Below are 19,369 nucleotides of genomic sequence, written 5' to 3' on the forward strand. Positions count from 1 at the left end.
TCGGTGCTCCCCTTTAAGGAGGTTGCATTATAAAATTAATTAGCACCCTATATAGTGTTGATGTTGATCATCTATATATTAATGGAAACTTTTACAATACACCCCTAAAAAATGGTCCATTGTTGAGGCATTCCCTATCTGTTTTAGTATCTGAGAGAATTTTTTAGTGTAATTTCTTTCCATGGTCGTCTACGTTTATTTAAGACATCCTGCAAAATTTTAAGAGATTAAGAAAAATTTAACACACCGAAAATAGGATTCAAACAGTCGGTTGCACAAAAAACTCTTTTATATTGTACTGTTCGAACCTTATTTCTGGCGTGTTAAATTTTTTAAAATTTCTCAAAAAATTTCAAGATGCCCCAAATAACCGCAACATAGAAGACCCATGAAAAAATTGGACTAAAAAATTCTCCTAAATGTCGAAACAAATAAAAATGCATCAGTACATATATAGACCTCTTTTAGGGGTGCTAAATTCTATCTTAATTATATATATACACTACAAATTTTTTTACTTTTAGTCACAACAAAACTTGTGACTAAAAGTGAAAAAATTGTGACTAATTATAAATTATTATTCTTATGTTGTCACTAAAAGGTCCGTGGCTAAATGTATTAGTCACAAAAATTACAATTTGTTATGACTAAATGTATTTTTAGTCACAATACTTGTTGTGACTAAAACTAAATTAGTGATAATTTGTAACTAAATACTATATTTTAGTCACAAGTAACATTTGTTGTGACTAAATGTCATATTTAGTCACAAAAAAATTATGTTGTGATTAAAGGTTGTCACTAAAAGTAACAGTTTTTTGTAGTGATAGTCAACTTTAGAAAATATCATAACATTTCTACAATGCACACTCCTAAAAAGGATGTACTGATACAATCCTTATTTGTTTCGGCATTCAGAATAATTTTTTAGTCTAATTCTTTTTTATAGTCGTGTAAGTTGTAGTTATTTAAGACATCTTACAAAATTCTAAAAAATTTGAAATAATTTACAATATAGAAAATAGTGTTCAAACAGTCTATTTCACACGTGTTTAAAGTCACGCATGCAACAAACTATTTGAACCCTATTATTTTTTGGCATGTTAAATTTCTTTGAAGGTCTCAAATTTTACAAGATATCTTAAATAACTACAACGTATACGATTGTAAAAAAAAATTAGATTAAAAAATTTCTCGAATATCGAAATAAATAAGATGTACATCGGTACATTTCTTTTAAAAAAGTTCATTGTAAAATTTTCCCATAACATAAATACATGTATACATAATGTTTACAAAGACAGTTATTTAAAAAATTATAGACACAATTTTACTACACTAATTTGTTTCAAACATGCAGAAGCAAGGTAACTACCAATGTCACAAATTTGACATGTATAATTGAACAAAATATTATTATATAATAAAGCAACCTACATAACATATATATTATATGTAAGAGTTATTTTCGATGTAACTTCTTTAAGTGGTCATGTTTTGTAACTAACTCCCAATTCTAAAATTTTAGTAGTAAAACCTCTTAAACTCGTGTCCTGTTAGCAGTTTAACATTTCTATCCATTTTTAGCTGTTAACTGCCATGGTGGAATATCTACGTATACACAGTGTACATGTGGCACAATTTTATTGGTCCACGTAATAAATATTTAAAAAAAAATAAAAAAATTAATTATTTTAAAAATAAAAAATAAAAAAATTTTTTTCTTTAAAAATTAAAAAAACAATTTTAAAAAAATAAAAATTAAAAAAAACCCTAATTCTTTTTCTTTTTCTTTTCTTTTATTTTATTTTCTTTCTTCTTCTTCTATCCTGATACCCTCCTCCTCCTCCTCCTCCTCCTCCTCCTCCTCCTCCTCCTCCTCCTTCTTCTTCTATCATCACCATCATCAACCTTAACAAAACCACAACTGCCCACCACTACCACCTCAACATTTTTTTTAAAATTCAAACACAATCAAAGAAACCTAAACACTAAATACAATCTAAGATCCAAAATTAAAAAATTCTCTCTCTCACGGAAGAAACCATTGAAAGCTTCAAGCTTTACTACTCCGCGACCATGGAAGAAACCCAATCAATTGAGCTCTACAGCCTCTTCTTCTTCTTTGCCTTTGGGGATTCAGAACAACGAGGGTTTTGAATCGTCGGATGGTGTGGATTGTAGCTTGGATTCGATACCATCTCAACCCAGGGCACCCAAACTTCAAGCATCAGTAATGGAAGAAATTAAAATTAAATCTAGCTAGGGCACCCAAACAAAAAAACTTACAGAGAGAAGAATGCTATTTGCGGAGGCAGAAATCGGCAAGCGGACACGTATAGGTGAGACACTGGAGAACACTATTGAGGTAGCAAGAAGTTCTTTAACCCTAATGGAGGGTCAGTCTTGCGTTTCTGATCAGTAAACTCGGCTGCCAACTCATTTGCAATTGCAAGCCCATCAACAATGACCTCCCGTTGATAGCGATGCCGCATCGCACGCCGTCATTTCAATGCTTCCACTCTATTAGTTTTTTTTTTTTTTTTTAAATTGTTTTTTTAAAATTGTTTTTTTAATTTTACATTTTTTAATTTTTTTAACAAAAAGAATTTTATTTTTTATTTTTTATTTTTAGAATAATTAATTTTATTATAATTTTAATTATTTATTACGTGGACCAATAAAATTGTACCACGTGTACACTGTGTACACATAGACATTCTACCATGGCAGTTAACAACTAAAAATGGATGGAAATATTAAACTGCTAACAGAACACGAGTTTAGGGGGTTTTACTACCAAAATTTTAGAATTAGGGATTAGTTGCAAAAATCTAACCAGTTAAAGAGGTTATGCCGCAAATAACTCTATATGTAATTAATTTAATTAGTAAAGCGAATGTCGCATGAGTTAATTAGTCAAAATGAAATTTATGAGTAATAGTGAAAAAGTTATGACTAATAATTATAAATTATCATTTCTATGTTGTGACTAAAACGATTGTGACTAAATGTATATTTAGTCACAAAAATTACAATTTGTTATAACTAAATATGTATAATCTAAATATTATATTTTAATCAAAAGTAACTTTTTATTAGTTACATTTAGTCACAAAAAAATTATGTTGTGACTAAAAATCAATTGTCACTGTTGGCAGTGTCATTCTTAATGGAATGATAATTCTCCAAGTACATATTGATGACCCAATTAAGAAAGAATATAAGGTATAAATCTATAATTAGCTCGTGATCCTCGCAAATTTAAGATTGTCTAAACTACTAAAACCGTTAGAGAAAGAATCTGCACCACATTATTTTTGTTTTTTTTTTTTATTTTCTTTTCTTATATAAATAGTGGCCATCCATTAATAATTTTTAGGTTGGCTCCGCCAGTGTCAAGTCATGTATCATTGTGTCGTCAATTTATTTATATTGTTATGCACAAATATTAATAATTATTGTAACATATATTAATACTTTTAAACTTAACAATTTTTTATATGTGTCACATCAAAATTATTTTCTGTATATATATATATAATTTTTGGTAGTTATTCCAATAATAATATATATGCTCTCTTTTATATTTTATTATATATGTATAAATATATCTTGTTTGTGAAGTTATAATAATTAATGATCATAATATATATAACTCATTTGTGGATTATGACTATACTTATATAATAGGATCTTGTTACTATAATTAAATGATTAAAAAAACTAGAAAAGCATATGCAAAGTAAGTAAGATGATGATGGGCATTTTATAATATGCAACCCTATTTGGCAGTAAGTAATAATGTTGCACATGACACCATATATATTATATATAATATAAATACCACAGAATATGAATAATTTTCTTTTTCCTCTGTTTATTATATATTTATATATATAAAAAAGAAATAAATACGTATATATATATATAGTAGTGTGATGAGTCATGATGATCATTGAACCCTCCCTTTTTTTGAGCTTATATAAAGCCATTCCTACCCTTCTTTTAGATCCACGACCTAGCTAGAAAGAGAAAGATAATAAAGAGTTTTGCCAATCCTAGCCTTGAATTCTCTCTTTCTTTCTCTCTCTCTATATATATTTATATATATACTTATACAAACCCTAGCTAGCTAGTTCTATATATGTATATCCTTGAATAGTTGGCTTATTATATATATATTATTATGGTTTTTGTGGATATGAGAAGAGATGGAGAGAGAGCTTTCTTTAGTCCACTCATGGGTGGCAGTTATGAGTCAATTAGCTGCTGAATCATTCATCCAAATGCTGAGTTGAATTAATTAATTAGTAACTCAGTAAATGAGTGAATGAATTGGGAGACAAATTGATTCTTAAGCTTCCTGTATTTGGACTGAAGGGAGCTCCCTCCTCCTATATACCTTTATATATATATATTGTTTATATATGTCATATATGTACATATATATAGTACTTATCTAGCTAGATGAGCTTTTGTTTAAACTTATCCACTCAATATTCATTCTCCTTCTCTCTCTCTCTATATATATATATATGTGAGATTAATTTAATTAATTAATTAATTTTTTTATATCCTCTTATTGGTATATCTATAGCTAAATATGCCTTTTAAAAATGAATTATATATGTTTGACATAATTGGATCCCTTCTCATATATAATCTAGCTAGGGTTTTGTGGTTATCTTACTCTTGCATTTTGTTTTGGTTATAATTATGTTCATTAATTCATATATATATATATATAAATATATATCTAACAACAGTATGATTTTTGCAGTTAGGGTTTTGTGAAGCTGCATGTGTCTCTCTCTCTCTCTCTCTCTCTGATGATGATGATCATAATGGTGATGTTTTTTAGTGAGAAATATATATATATGATGTTAATGAGGAAGAAAAGCTTATATATATAATTACATCTATATATATATATAACAATAACAATTGTTTGTTTCTTTAATTTATTCTTGGGGTTTTACTTCTCTTTCCACCTGCAACAAGTTCCTAGACATGTATATATTGTCTCCAAGATGATGACCAAATTACCATATTGCCCTCCCATTATATTATGATAATAATTATATATTTCTAGCTAGTCTTTCTTTCTTTCACATCATTAATTTTGTACATCTATATATCTTTGAATTCAAACCATTTTCAGGAGTTTTCTTTGTTGGATTTTCGATCTGTACATGCCTACTTTTCTTTTATTACATTAATATATATGCTAGTTAATCTCATATATATATTGCTTTGTATAATATAATATATATATGTGTGTATATATATATTAATAAAGAAATTAAAATCAATAAAAATATATAACACAACAAGATTGGATATATATGTATATAATATGTCTTTGCATGAAAACCGAATCATAATATTAAGCTATATGACTCTCAATTTATACAAAACCCTAAAATTATTATATAAGAAAAATATGTTTATTAACAATCTTTTACTCGTAAAATTTTTTTTTATAATTAAATATGAAAAAAATTAAAAATATATTTAGCCATAATAAATTATAATTTTTGTGACTAATATTTTTCAGCTACAAATTTTTTAATCACAATATATAGAAATTATTAATTATTAATTAGTCACAAATTTTTTCAGTTTTTATTGATTTTATTATAATTAATTAAAAATAAAACCTTTTGTATTAATAAATATAACTATGGGTGAAAAGTTACTCCATATTATAATCATTTCTCAGCATCCATATCCATATACCTATACTTATGGCTAATAATATTAGTTATATACATATAAAAATATAGATATAATATATATATAGTACGTACTTTCACCTTTATTTTACAATGTTAAAATTAATTAAGTGTATAGCTATATATTATTGTTTTGAATAATATTGATATACGTGTTGCGCATACAAAAATTTACCAAAAACATATATATCTTTATATATTAAAAGTGCTTATCTAACGACAATTCTTGGTTTAACAGAATATACTTAAAAATAAAAGAATATTCTGTTAAATTTAACAATTAGGTTGATCTCCCGTTAACAAATAAACCCAATAATTAAACTCAAAAAATTAAACAATCAAAAAAAATCATCTTAGTCACATATCTCTCTAACAAACCTATCTTGGGAGAATATTAATATTATTTTTTTTTTTTTTAAAAAAAGAAAAATCTTTATATATTAAAGTTAACATAGGAAGCAGAAATACTACTTCTATTGCAGATATACCACTTCTGTCATTGACCCACTTTGTAGCTTTATAAATGGAGATGTTTATATAATATTAACACTTTACAAAATATTTATAAATATAAACTTACATTACAATGCTATGTTAAAAAAAGAACTAATAATAGAATAATCTAATACTCCAATAATAAATTTATTTACAATTTTATAATTACACTAATATTATTTTTAATACATTATTAAATAATATTTCAAATATAAATATTTAATTTTTTCAAACAAAAAATTTGTAATCTTTAAAAATAAAATACATTCAAAATCTTAAAAAGACCAAAATCTTAAATAAAACTAGCAATACGTTTACCTAGTATATATAAATATATATATAGTTGTGTGTTTTTTATTTCAAAGTGTCTTGACTCTAAATAATATTAATTATCACAACATTAGGTATAGTGTTTTAATTAATTGTATACAAAATATGCACATATATATCACTAATTATCTCTCTTTTATTATACATCTAACGATTTTTTATTTACGATGAAAATTACACATAATTAATAATAATAAGTTCGAATATAAGAATAACACATCGTTTAAGTGAAGGACATAAATTATAAATTATTTTTCAGAAATTTAAACAATAAAACTTCTATAACATATCCTCAAACAGCATTATCAACTTATTAAAAACACTCTTTTTTTTATTATTAATATATCTTAACATGATCGAGTGAAATAAAAAGACACCTTTATATAAAAAATATATATATATAAAATTTAATTATAAATAAACAAACTTTAATTTGCTTAAAAAGTACTTTTAAAAATTTTAAAATTCAATTTTGCTGAATTAATATTATTTAAAAGTCGTAAATTGGTAGTGGTCTTTTCCTACTGAAGACCAAATAGTAATATATAAATATATCTATATATATATATATTTATATAACCTGGCACACACTATATATACATACTCTGCCATATATATAGTTCTTCCTTGAATTCCCAAAATCGAATCTCTGAATTAACTAAGACAACTCTCCAAACCAAAGATGGTGTAGTTCTATATGTATAAATATATATATATATATATATATATATATTTATATATATAATGTGCCTTTGTATTATTATAGTATTGATCAGAGCCATTTATAATTAATGTCACAGAGAGACAATTAATTAAATAAATTTGGATATGTCATGATTCAGCAATGCACCATCTTTAGCAAACACATATAATTAGTGCTTAATTATTTTGTCATTATTGTTATAATTTTGATATATATATTTTTAAATTTAATAATGATCAATTGAAGAATTTTCCAGGTGCCTAGTCTCCCAATGGTTTTAGGGGGTTTAAAAATTTGGGTTTTAATTAATTATATAATTAATATATATATAAGGATGGGATTTGACAAGGAATATAATTTTTGCATCAAACTATATAATTATTAAAATTAAAATATCTATAAGTGTTGTTGTAAAGTTTGATCTTCCTTTATTCTCTGGGTCCTGGATGTTCCTGCCCATTTGGAAAAGGTTAATTTAGTGTTTAATTTAACTCCTTTAATTAATTAATTGTCACAATGTCTTGTCTAGCATCTCTAAAGAGATATATATGAACTAAAATCTTTCTCCAGAAGAATCAGATAGGATTGTTTTTGTCCTATTATATATTAATTATATATGCTAACCCAAATAATTAATTATATATGAACATGATGATAATGAACACAATATTAAAATTAACAAACTAACTAATTATTAAATAAGTTAGTACACCCCACAAATTTCTTAGTTCTTATATTTTGGTATTTAGGAAAATTTTAAAAATATTTTTAAATTTTTTAAAAAATTTCAAATAATTTATAATATCGAAAATAAAATTTAAATATTTTATGACATGTAACTATTTTTACATATATATATATAAATATAAATATAATCAACTATTTGAATTAATTTTTGATATTGTAAACTATTCAAAAAATTTTAAAAAATTTATAAGTGGCCGATCTTAAATAACTAAAATATATACGATCATGAAAAAAAAAAAAAACTAAAAAATTAGTCACCTAAATACCAAAACAAATAAATGTACTACAAATTTTTCCCTCTAAGTCACTAACGAATAAAAAAAAAAAAAATTAACTACAACATACACAATCAAAATAAAATCTACGATGCATGAACTTTCCTCGCCATCACTCAAAGATACATATTAAAATTGTTACATGCAACAAACTCAAGATCCAGGTCTAATACCAACAACTTACTCCAAATAAAAAGATATAAATAGGGATAGCTTTAGAGCTTTTTATCAATAGATCAAGAAATTTTTTATCAAAGAAAGGGTCCAGTTGTGCTCCCAAGTGTATGTAAGAAAGATAGAAAGAAGATGTATTCTTAATTTTTAGGTTTTTAGGATGAAGTTCTATAAATTTTCGTGTTTTTTCTATATTTTTCATCACTGATTTCATTAATATTTTTTCTATAACTACTTCTCAATCATGTATTGTGTACTAATCTCTCTAGTTAATTAGGAAGACGATGATGGTACTGGTCTCTAGGGTTCGAGAGTTAATGGTTTTGTTGATTACTCTTAAATAACCTTATTTGAACTAGGTTTATTGAGGATTTTGTGTTTTTTGTTACTAAATTATTTTTTTTGTTCTCTGTCGTATGAACGTAAAATGAACTATTAGTTTAGAACTTAAGTCTTATTAATTTCCAACAAATATATTGAGTTGGTGTAATAGAAAGTATTAAAATGACAAAAAAAATTTAAAATGATAAAAAAATGTTTTCTATTCTCACTTTTAAAAACACAATTTTAAAAATTGAAAACTGAAAAACACAGCCAAACATGCTTTATAGTTTTCTCATATTTTTCAATCTTTTTTTAAATTTTTCTCATAAAATAACTTTTTTTTTTTAAAAAAAAAGGGTACTTTTTGTATAGATAGTATAAAAATTCATCAAATTTGTAATTTTCTCTATAAAGATCTTTCTTTTTTAATAAGCATATAAAGATCATTTAGTTACATATGTTTGGAAGATTATTAGATAATGGAGTGGAAAGAAAAAGTGGTAGAAAAACTATAGTAGAGTGAATGTGCATGTTAGAATATTGTGAATTATACTGCATGTTAGCTAATAAGTTTATAAGTGTTTAACATACAAAATTTAGTTCTAATAATACAAAAATTGCTATTTATGCATATTATTTTCTTTCTCAACATTTGAATTGCATTAGATTAGCATACTATATTTCAACAAATTGTTTCAAAAAAAATAATGAAATGTTTACATTTAAAAGGGAAGATTTTGCAATAGTTGTTATAGTTCGGGTTAAAAAAATAATAAATAAAATAAAATAATATTAAGAGGAAAAAATTTCTATAGTTTGGAAAAAAAAAAAAAAAAACTATTTTCCTTTTAAAAAAGATGAATTTCTGTCCTTTTCGTCATTGTTGTCCATTTATGCCGTTTTTCCCTTGTGTCATTTTTGTCGATTATTGTCGTTTTACTCCATTAGTGTCGTTTAGTTTCGTTATTCAAAAGTCAAAATAGTCATTTATCAAGTCCTGTTGTTTTTTTTTATTTCAGTGTCGTTTGAGGACATTTTTAAGCTTGTTGTCGTTTTTATCCTATAGTGTCGTTTCATTTGTGTCGTTTTTCTTTATAATTTTCATATGGTAATTGTTATTCAAATTTTGTAATTTTTGTTTTGGTTAGGCACCCTCTAATAATAAATAGAGTAATTTGCGGCAAAATTCCCTCAACTATCAATTTACTTGCAAAAAACCATCCAACCTCATATTTTGGTGGGATAACCCTCCAAAGTACTGTTCTCTTTACATTTGAAAGGTATCGTCTGTCCAACCTCATTAAGTCCTAATTTTGTCCACGTGGCAATGACAGGTCACTATAAAATTATCCTACGTGGCAATATTTTACAAAATTAAAATAAAAATAAAAATAAAAAATTTAAGAGTAATTTGCGGTAAAACTTTCCCAACTATCAATTTACTTGCAAAAAACCATCCAACCTTAAAGTTTTTTGGATGGTTTTTTGAAAGTAAATTAATAGTTGGGCAGTTTCGCCGCAAATTACACTTAAAGTTTTTATTTTATTTTGTAAAATATGGCCACATAGGATAATTGTTTAGTGACATGTCATTGCCACGTGGGTAAAATTAGGACTTAACGAGGCTGGACAAACGACACCTTAAAAATGTAAACGGAACAGTACTTTGGAGGATTTTCCCACCAAAATATGAGGTTGGATGGTTTTTTGCAAGTAAATTAATAGTTGGGGGGTTTTGCCGCAAATTACTCTAATAAATACCCTAATTTTTAGTGTGCTCTCGATTAAAATTCACAAACCCAATTTTTTTTTTTTTTTGAAAATTACCATATATACTATTTTTTAATTATTTTTTTTTTTTTCAAATTTACGGTTTGGGTTTGGGTTTAAAGTGAAAAAAAAAAAAAAAATTACCTTTTTTTCTCAATGAAAGGGTCTTCAAAAAATAAGAAGCAAATTGGTGAAATTAAATTGTAATTCCATTTGTGTTATCGCCTTATTGTCTTTGGGTTTTTTCTCTGTAAGCGCAATTCCAATACTAAATGCTAAATTTAGTGTTAAATCAACCCAAAAATGATAGAATTGAATTGGTATTTGCTAAGTACAATTATATTTTGATTTTTAGAGATTCTCATAGTTAGATTAAATATTAGTAAATTTTAATTGTATTAAAAATAAAATTTATTAGTTAATATTCGTATGAATATTTGATAATAAGATTGTTATATGTAATAGAATTATATAATATGTATACGTATAGTTATTATTATATAAAAATTTATAATATATATAAGTTTAGAAAAAAAAAACGTAAATTTAGTAAAAAAAAGAAATAAATTAGTTTAAATAATGAATTGAGGGTTTAATTTGTTAGAGTAGATATTTATTTAAAACTATCATTTTAATATTCTGAAAATAATAATAAAAAATTGAATAAATAATTAGTCATATTTTTAATTTGAAATTTAAATCTTTTATACGGTTGGTATATATGCGTATATACCTCATATAAGATACATTTTTTTTTTCAAAACCCTAGCAGCCATATACCTATCGTATCCTTCTTTTCTCTAAAAATATCACTTTCTTTATGTCACCAAATAGATAGTTCTAACCCTGAAACCTTTGGAGTCAACAATCAGCCACTCGTATCTGAACACCACTATTTTGTGTCTTCTGAACTGAGCAACTCGAAATCTTGAGGTAATTTATTTGGGTATTAACGATAATATAAACTAAATTCGTAGTTGTATTTTTATTTTCGTTTTTAGAGAAATAGCCTATCATAAAATTACCATATCTCTCTCGTCGTGTCCGTGTTCAGTTTTCTAGGTACCGTTTTAAAGATAATTTAATGGTCTATATTTTTTGTGAAGAAACTTTTCCCTAATTCTGGTTATTTCGGTGTGAAAAAAAATTCATCTTTTTATGCTGCCTGTCGAATTACAGTTTTTTCACATTTTCTTTCATTATTGCCTCAGTAAAAGTATAATATCTCTCTCGATATCTATTATTTTCCAGCGATTCTGGTATCGCTAGAAAGATAATTCGATAATCTATATTTTCTTTGAAGAAACGTTTCCCTAATTTAGGGTTCTGACTTGTCAAAAGTTGGTATCTTTACTCGGTTAGGATATCTTATTTTATGTTTTGTTTCAGAAAAAGTATCCTTAGTAAAAACTCAGTATCTCTCTCAATTTTGATCCATTTTAAAAGATCTTTATCTCGTTTTAAAGCTTAAGAAGAGAGCTACATTTTTGTTGAAGGAAAATCTGTCTGGATCGGGGTGTAACTATATTTAAAATTATTATTATTAAACTATATTCAGAAATCAACATGATCCAGGATTTTAAAGAAAATGTTTTAATAAAATATCCATAAATCCTAGGTTATAACTTCGATTTTGATGATCTCTATACCGTTAGAAAGGTCTTTCGATTATCTAAAAACTTTGTGAACAGTAGGATTTCTAATTCAAACGTTTTATGAGTCAAATTCTGATCTAAACTTTCTGTATAGTAAGAATTACAAATATATTGAGTTTATCGGTGGTTTAAGTGTTAGCTAATTGTTGATACGGCCTAGAAGATATCGTAAGAGTTAATTACAGCGGAGTTGAGGTAAGGAAAAATAATTATACATTATACTTGTACTTTTTATATGATTTGAATACTTAGTGAGACTTGTTGAATTAGTTGTATTGAAACTTTAGAATATGATAGTTTCGGTGAAATAGTATTTTGTCAATCGATTGTATATGGTTTTTTAATCATGTTCCATGTACTTAGACGTGGTTGGAAACCACACATGTATGGTGATGTGGTAAGAGGGGCAGTGTACATAAGGGTGCACTGGCCATTGGTATTGCGTTCAGGTTAAGAACATAAGACACTCCAGATTTGTATGGAAGCTGGAGTGTGAGTGTGTGATAAATCTGTATTAGTGTGGCTGCCTCTATTTAAAAACATGATGGATTTGTTGTATGGTTGATGTATATAATTGTGCTATGGTGTGTGAGTGCTTGTACATGGTATTTTTTTTTCCTTACTGGACTTTGCAGCTCACCCCTTATTTACTCCCCATGTGTACATAAGTAAGCCTATAAACTTTCGGTGGCAAATTGGGTCTGGATAGCATGGGGTGTATCTCGTGAGATCATGTAACTACGTGTGAACTTGGCCATCTTCCGGTAAAAGTCACTTTTAAATTCATAAAACTTATTGTGGATGTTGTCTTTTAGTTTTCTATTGCATTTACTTAAATAGTAACACTTTGATTTCAACTGGGTACCCATATTTTGAAAATTATTATTTTTTAAAAAATAAAGGCAACATTAGTACTTTGATGCCAGTTCATTTATGGTATTTTATTTTAAATAAATGAGGGCATTACAAATGGTACCAGAGCCACAGTTATATTGATCTTAAATTCACACGACATACACACCATCGCTGCAAAGGATCAACTTGTCATCAAGTAAGTATGCTTTATTTGTGTTATGTCTTATATGTTAAGTTTGGTTAATTTCAATCTAGTATTTATTTTAAGTTGTGTAGAGTTAATAATGAATCCAAACGTTGTTAAGGCAATTAAGGGCTTGAGACGTTTGCCGACATCTAACGAGAGAAGTAAACTTAAGAGAATAATAGAGTGGATAAAATTAATCAATGCATGGGGTAATTATGAGGAGAGAGCGTGTGTTGTTAATGGCACACGAGAAATATATAGTTATGCCATACTCACTAAGGTCTGAGGAAACAAAAGCTCACCTAGATCAAATATGGAGACAAGTGAATGGAATTGGTTACATTTCAGAACATAACAAGTATAAAGAGTCGATTGAGAGATTCCTCAACACTTTCTCTGTCCTGGATGTGCGAATGAATGAACAAAATGTGAGAACCTTGCTCAACCATAAACTGAGGGCAGAATATCATGACTACTACATTGCCAACATCCTAGAGACAACAGTTGGCATTTACTAGGATGCAAATTTTTTTGATTAAGAGCCAATTTCAAGAGACATCTTGGAGGATGGTTTGACGTGGAATATCCGGATGAGCTTAAAGAAGAAATACAACTACCAGCAAACCCTGAGTCGGTGGAACAGTAAGGGGAGGACTCAGGAGACAATTTAGAAGAAGAGTCAGAAGACGTTTAGCTTGGATTAGTCTAAAGCTAAAGACTAATCCAAGCTGAAAGTCTATTCATCCTCTTCTTCCGAATCTTCTTCTGACTCTTCTTCTAGATTGTCTCCTGAGTCCTCCCCTTGCTGTTCCACTGGCTCAGGGTTTGCTGGTAGTTGTATTTCTTCTTCAGACTCATTCGGATCTTCCACGTCAGAACCATCCTCCAAGATTTCTCTTAAAATTGGCTCATAATCAAAATTTTATGCATCCTTGTAAATGTCAACTATTGTCTTTGGGATGTTGGCAATGTTGTAATCATGATATTCTGCGCCCAGTTTATGGTTGAGCAAGGTTCTCACACCTTGCTTATTCATTCGCACAACCAAGACAGAGAAAGTGTTGAGGAATCTCTCAAACGACTCTTTATACTTGTTATGTTCTGAAATGTAACAACTCCGTTCACTTGTCTCCACATTCGATCTAGGTGAGCTCTTGCTTCCTCAGACCTTAGTGAGTGTGACATAACTATATATTTCTCGAGTGCCATTAATAACACACACTCTCTCCTCATAATTACCCCATGCCTGGATTAATTTTATCCATATCCTCTATTATTCTCCTTAGTTTACTTCTATTGTTAGATGTCAGCAACCGTCTCAAGCCCTTAATTGCCTTAACTACGTTTGGATTCATTATTAACTCTGCACAACCTAAAATAAATACTAGATTGAAATTAACCAAACTTAACATATAAGACATAACACAAATAAAGCATACTTACTTGATGACAAGTTGATCCTTTGCAGCGATGGTGTGTATTTCGTGTGAATATTCAAGATCAATGTAACTGTGGCTCTAATACTATTTGTAACGCCCTCATTTATTTAAAATAAAATGCTATAAATGAACTGAAGTCAAAGTACTAAAGTTGTCTTTATTTAAAAAAATAACAATTTTCAAAATATGGGTACTCAGTTGAAATCAAAGTATTACTATTTAAGTAAATACAAAAAAAAAAAAAAAAAAACTAAAAGACAACATCCACAATAAGTTTTATGAATTTAAAAGTGACTTTCAGCGAAAGATGACCAAGACCACACGTAGTTACATGATCTCACGAGATACACCCCATGCTGTCCAGACCCAACTTGCCACCGAAAGTTTACAGGCTTACTTATCTGCACATGGGGAGTAAATTAGGAGTGAGCTGTAAAGTCCAGTAAGGAAAAAAAAATACCATGTACAAGCACTCACACATCATACCACAATCATATACATCAACCATGCAACAAATCTATCATGTTTTTAAATAGAGGCAGTCATACTAATACAGAAATATCACACACTCACACTCCAGCTTCCATACAAGTCTAGAGTGTCTTACGTTCTTAACCTGAACGCAGTAGCAATGGCTAGTGCACCCTTACGTACACTGTCCCACTTACCACATCACCATACATGTGTGGTTTCTGACCACGTTCAAGTACCTGGAACATGATTAAATAGCCATATACAATCCATCGACAAAACACTATTTTACCGAAACTATCATATTTCACAGTTTCAATACAATTAATTCAACAAGTCCCACTAAGTACTCAAACCGTATAAAAAGTACAAGTAAAGTATAACTATTTTTCCTTACCTCAACTCCGCTGTAATTAACTCTTACGATATCTTCTAGGCCGTATCAACAATTAGCTAACCCTTAAACCACCGATAAACTCAATATATTTGTAATTCTTACTATACAGAAAGTTTAGATCAGAATTTGACTCATAAAACGTTTGAATTAGAAATCCTACTGTTCACAAAGTTTTTAGATAATCGAAAGACCTTTCTAACGGTATAGAGATCATCAAAATCGAAGTTATAACCTAGGATTTATGGATATTTTATTAAAATATTTTCTTTAAAATCCTGGATCATGTTGATTTCTGAATATAGTTTAATAATAATAATTTTAAATATAGTTACACCCCGATCCAGACAGATTTTCCTTCAACAAAAATGTAGCTCTCTTCTTAAGCTTTAAAACGAGATAAAAATCTTTTAAAATGGATCAAAATTGAGAGAGATATTGAGTTTTTACTAAGGACACTTTTTTCTGAAATAAAACTTAAAACGAGATATCCTAACCGAGTAAAGATACCGATTTTTAATAAGTAAGAACCCCAAATTAGGGAAAGGTTTCTTCAAAGAAAATATGGATTATCGAATTAGCTTTCTAACGGTGCCAGAATCACTGGAAAAAATAGATATCGAGAGAGATATTATACTTTTACTGAGGCAATATCGGAAGGAAATCTGGAAAAACTGTAATTCGACAGCCAGCATGAAAATATGAATTTTTTGACATTGAAATAATCAGAATTAGGGAAAAGTATCTTCACAAAATATATCATTAAATTATCTTTAAAATGGTACCTAGATCACTGCAAACGGACATATAAGGAGAGAGATATGATAGTTTTATGAAAGGCTATTCTCTGAAAACGAAAATAAAAACACAATTACGAATTTAGTTTATATTATCGTTAATACCCAAATAAATTACTTCAAGATTTCAAGTTGCTCAGTTCAGAAGACATAAAATACTGGTGTTCAGATACGAGTGGCTGATTGTTGACTCCAAAGCTTTTAGGATTAGAACTATCTATTTGGTGACATAAAGAAGGTGATACTTTTAGATAAAAGATAGATACGATAGATATATGGTTGTTAGGATTTTGAAAAGAAAAAAAATATATCGTATAATATACGCATATATACCAACTGTATAATAGATTTAAATTTAAAATTAAAAATCTGACTAATTATCTATTCAAATTATTATTATTATTATTATAATAATAATAATAATAATAATAATAATAATAATTTTTAATAAATATCCACTCTAATAAATTTAAACTTCAATTTATTATTTAAACTATTCTTTTTTTAAATAAAGACAACATTAGTACTTTCACGCCAGTTTATTTATAGTATTTTATTTTAAATAAATAAGGGAGTTACATAAACTAAACGGTAACTTAAAACATAAACATATAGATAAATGTAGACAAGTGATAGCATTCCACATTTCCAATTCAACACCCCGAAATTCCAATGCCCCAAAATTAGTATCAAAAGTAATCTTCTAAGGAAATTTGTAATGTTAATTGTCAAAATCCTAGTTATCAAAAGAGATAACGAAGAACCTAATTTGTTAGAGAAATTAATTGTGTAATAATTATTAGATAAAACCTTTCAAAATTCAAACAAGCTATGAGATTTATTTCTGCAAAAGAAAAAGGAAAAAAAGTTATGAGATTTGCAAAACATAAGGAGGTAAAAGTTGGAGTTAAAAGATTCTCATATAAATTATAGTCAAATTGCTTAGTACACTTTTGTTCTTTATGGGAAAGATGCTTCTTATTCATTTCACTTTAAAACATGAGGCTTCTCATATAGCCGTTGGTTACAATAACATCTTCATTTCCTTTCTTTTTGGGAACCATAATTGATTATAATTACAATAAGAAAGATAGAACTGGTCTCTTAAAAGTAAGAATCAAAAGTTGAAACTCAACTATGGTTAGGTTAACATAAAAAGAAACTATAGTTTAAAGAAAACAATGAAAATACTATAAGGACCTTTTAGTAATTTGAAAGTAGTATAAGAGCCTATAAATATGTAATTAGATAATCATTAATGAATATGGATTAAGAAAATAGAACTTCAGTTCAATTATAAATTTTAGAAATTGACAATTTGACAATCTCGAAGAATGTATTTAGAGATTTAGAGACTTTGTCAATCTCCTAATTTAATCTAAATTCTATTTTCTCAATCAATATTTTAATGACTACCCAATTATATATTTATATATTTATAGGCTCTCACACTACTTTCAAATTACTAAAAAGTCCCTATAGTATTTGCATTCATCAACATTATTATCATGAATAGAAAGAGATCAGTCTAGTCAACCATGAATCATGATTTCACACCTCAAAAATGTCTACATTTTGATTAAAGAGCAATTAGCGCCAATAATGGTAAGTACCCTTAATATGGGCCAATATTAAAAGAAGAAGAAAAAAGAAAAGATTGCTTCTTCTCTAAATTAAATTCAAAGTGAAATTTTGATAAAGAAAGATAGTGTCTTATTAGTTACTAGTTTGGTCTCTTTATATGGGACCCTTTTCATACCATGCTCACAGCTCACTATCTTTATTCAAAACACATCATTCAAACAATTTCAAACATATTTATTATTTACACTTTTCTTTTATTATCATAATTGTACTGTTTTTTTCTTTCTTCTTTTTCCTTTTTTCCAATGCTTAAAAAGATCAAGTTTTTCACTTTGTGTCTTAAGAAGGATCCAAATTCCAAGCCAAGATGAAATTAAACATCTTTGTTTTGCTCTTCTTATCTGTTTGTTTTCCCTTGGTAAATTGTTTTAACAAGTCTGCAACAGCTTCTTTAGATGCTTTACTTCAAGATTTTACTTCGAAGGCGCTTGTCAGACACAAGCCTCACACTGGTGTCTTGTACAAAACTATCCCGCCAGCCAATTTATCGGGTATAGAAGTGTCGATTTTGAAGATAAGAAGCCGGGGATTGTGGTATAATGGAGCTAATTTTAGCTACTTTAGTATACCTTCAAGAACAATCTCTTTGCCTCATGTAAGAAGACTTGCTTTGGTTTATCATGACATGAAAAATTGGTCTTCTCATTACTATAAAGTACCAGGTTACTCTTTAATCACTTCGGTTGTTGGTTTCATGGCTTTCGATGCATCAAATCCAAGTGCCAATAGCTTCACTAAAGTCAGTCTAACTACTATGGGGAAGCCTATTTCGATTCATTTTCGAAACTTGACACTCGCAGAGAGCACAAAACCCGAAACAAAATGTGTTACATTTGCAGCTAATGGAAGCTTTTATCTTAGTGAGATGAGTTATTTCGGTGAGTGTCTATCCAGAGAGCAGGGTCATTTTTCAGTTGTTATTCCAGAAAACAACAGCAGGGTACAAAGAAAGAAGATTGTATGGCATTGGTGGTTGATTGGCTCCATTCTTGGATTTATTGTTCTGGTTTTGGTTGGTTTTGGTGGGATTTTCTCTATGAGGTTTTTAAGAACAAAGAAGATTCAGATAATGGAAAAACAAGCTGATGAAGATTTGGTTCTTACAAGTAGATGGGTTGGTCAGAGCAAAATGCCTTCTGCTGCAGTAACAAGAACACAACCTGTTCTTGAGAATGGTTGTTTCACATGATTTCTTTACTATTTTTCTTCAATATCATCCTTTTCATTTGCTGTTTTTAATTTGAAGTGAGTGACCAACAAAAGGTGATTTTACCAAACAAAAGTAATGACTTTAATCATGGTATTGTAACACTGAGAAATACATTATATACAAGTTCTTTGGTTTTCAATTGATAGAATAGAAGTTATGTA

The 19,369-nt window shown here is 28.0% G+C and overlaps 1 protein-coding gene across 1 annotated transcript; it reads left to right on the plus strand.

Moving 5' to 3' along the window:
- Positions 1-18,305: 18,305 nt before the first annotated feature.
- Positions 18,306-19,347, plus strand: LOC115716159 (uncharacterized). The gene has a single exon (XM_030644902.2). It carries the CDS (start codon positions 18,306-18,308, stop codon positions 19,185-19,187), a length of 882 nt encoding a protein of 293 aa, XP_030500762.1. The 3' UTR covers positions 19,188-19,347.
- Positions 19,348-19,369: the final 22 nt, after the last annotated feature.

Source organism: Cannabis sativa, chromosome 5 (genome assembly GCF_029168945.1).
Source record: "Cannabis sativa cultivar Pink pepper isolate KNU-18-1 chromosome 5, ASM2916894v1, whole genome shotgun sequence".
NCBI lineage: Eukaryota > Viridiplantae > Streptophyta > Magnoliopsida > Rosales > Cannabaceae > Cannabis > Cannabis sativa.

What these genes read in the sequence shown, in the direction of transcription:
- LOC115716159 (XM_030644902.2), top strand. Translation starts at nt 18,306, where the DNA reads ATGAAATTAAACATCTTTGTTTTGCTCTTCTTATCTGTTTGTTTTCCC.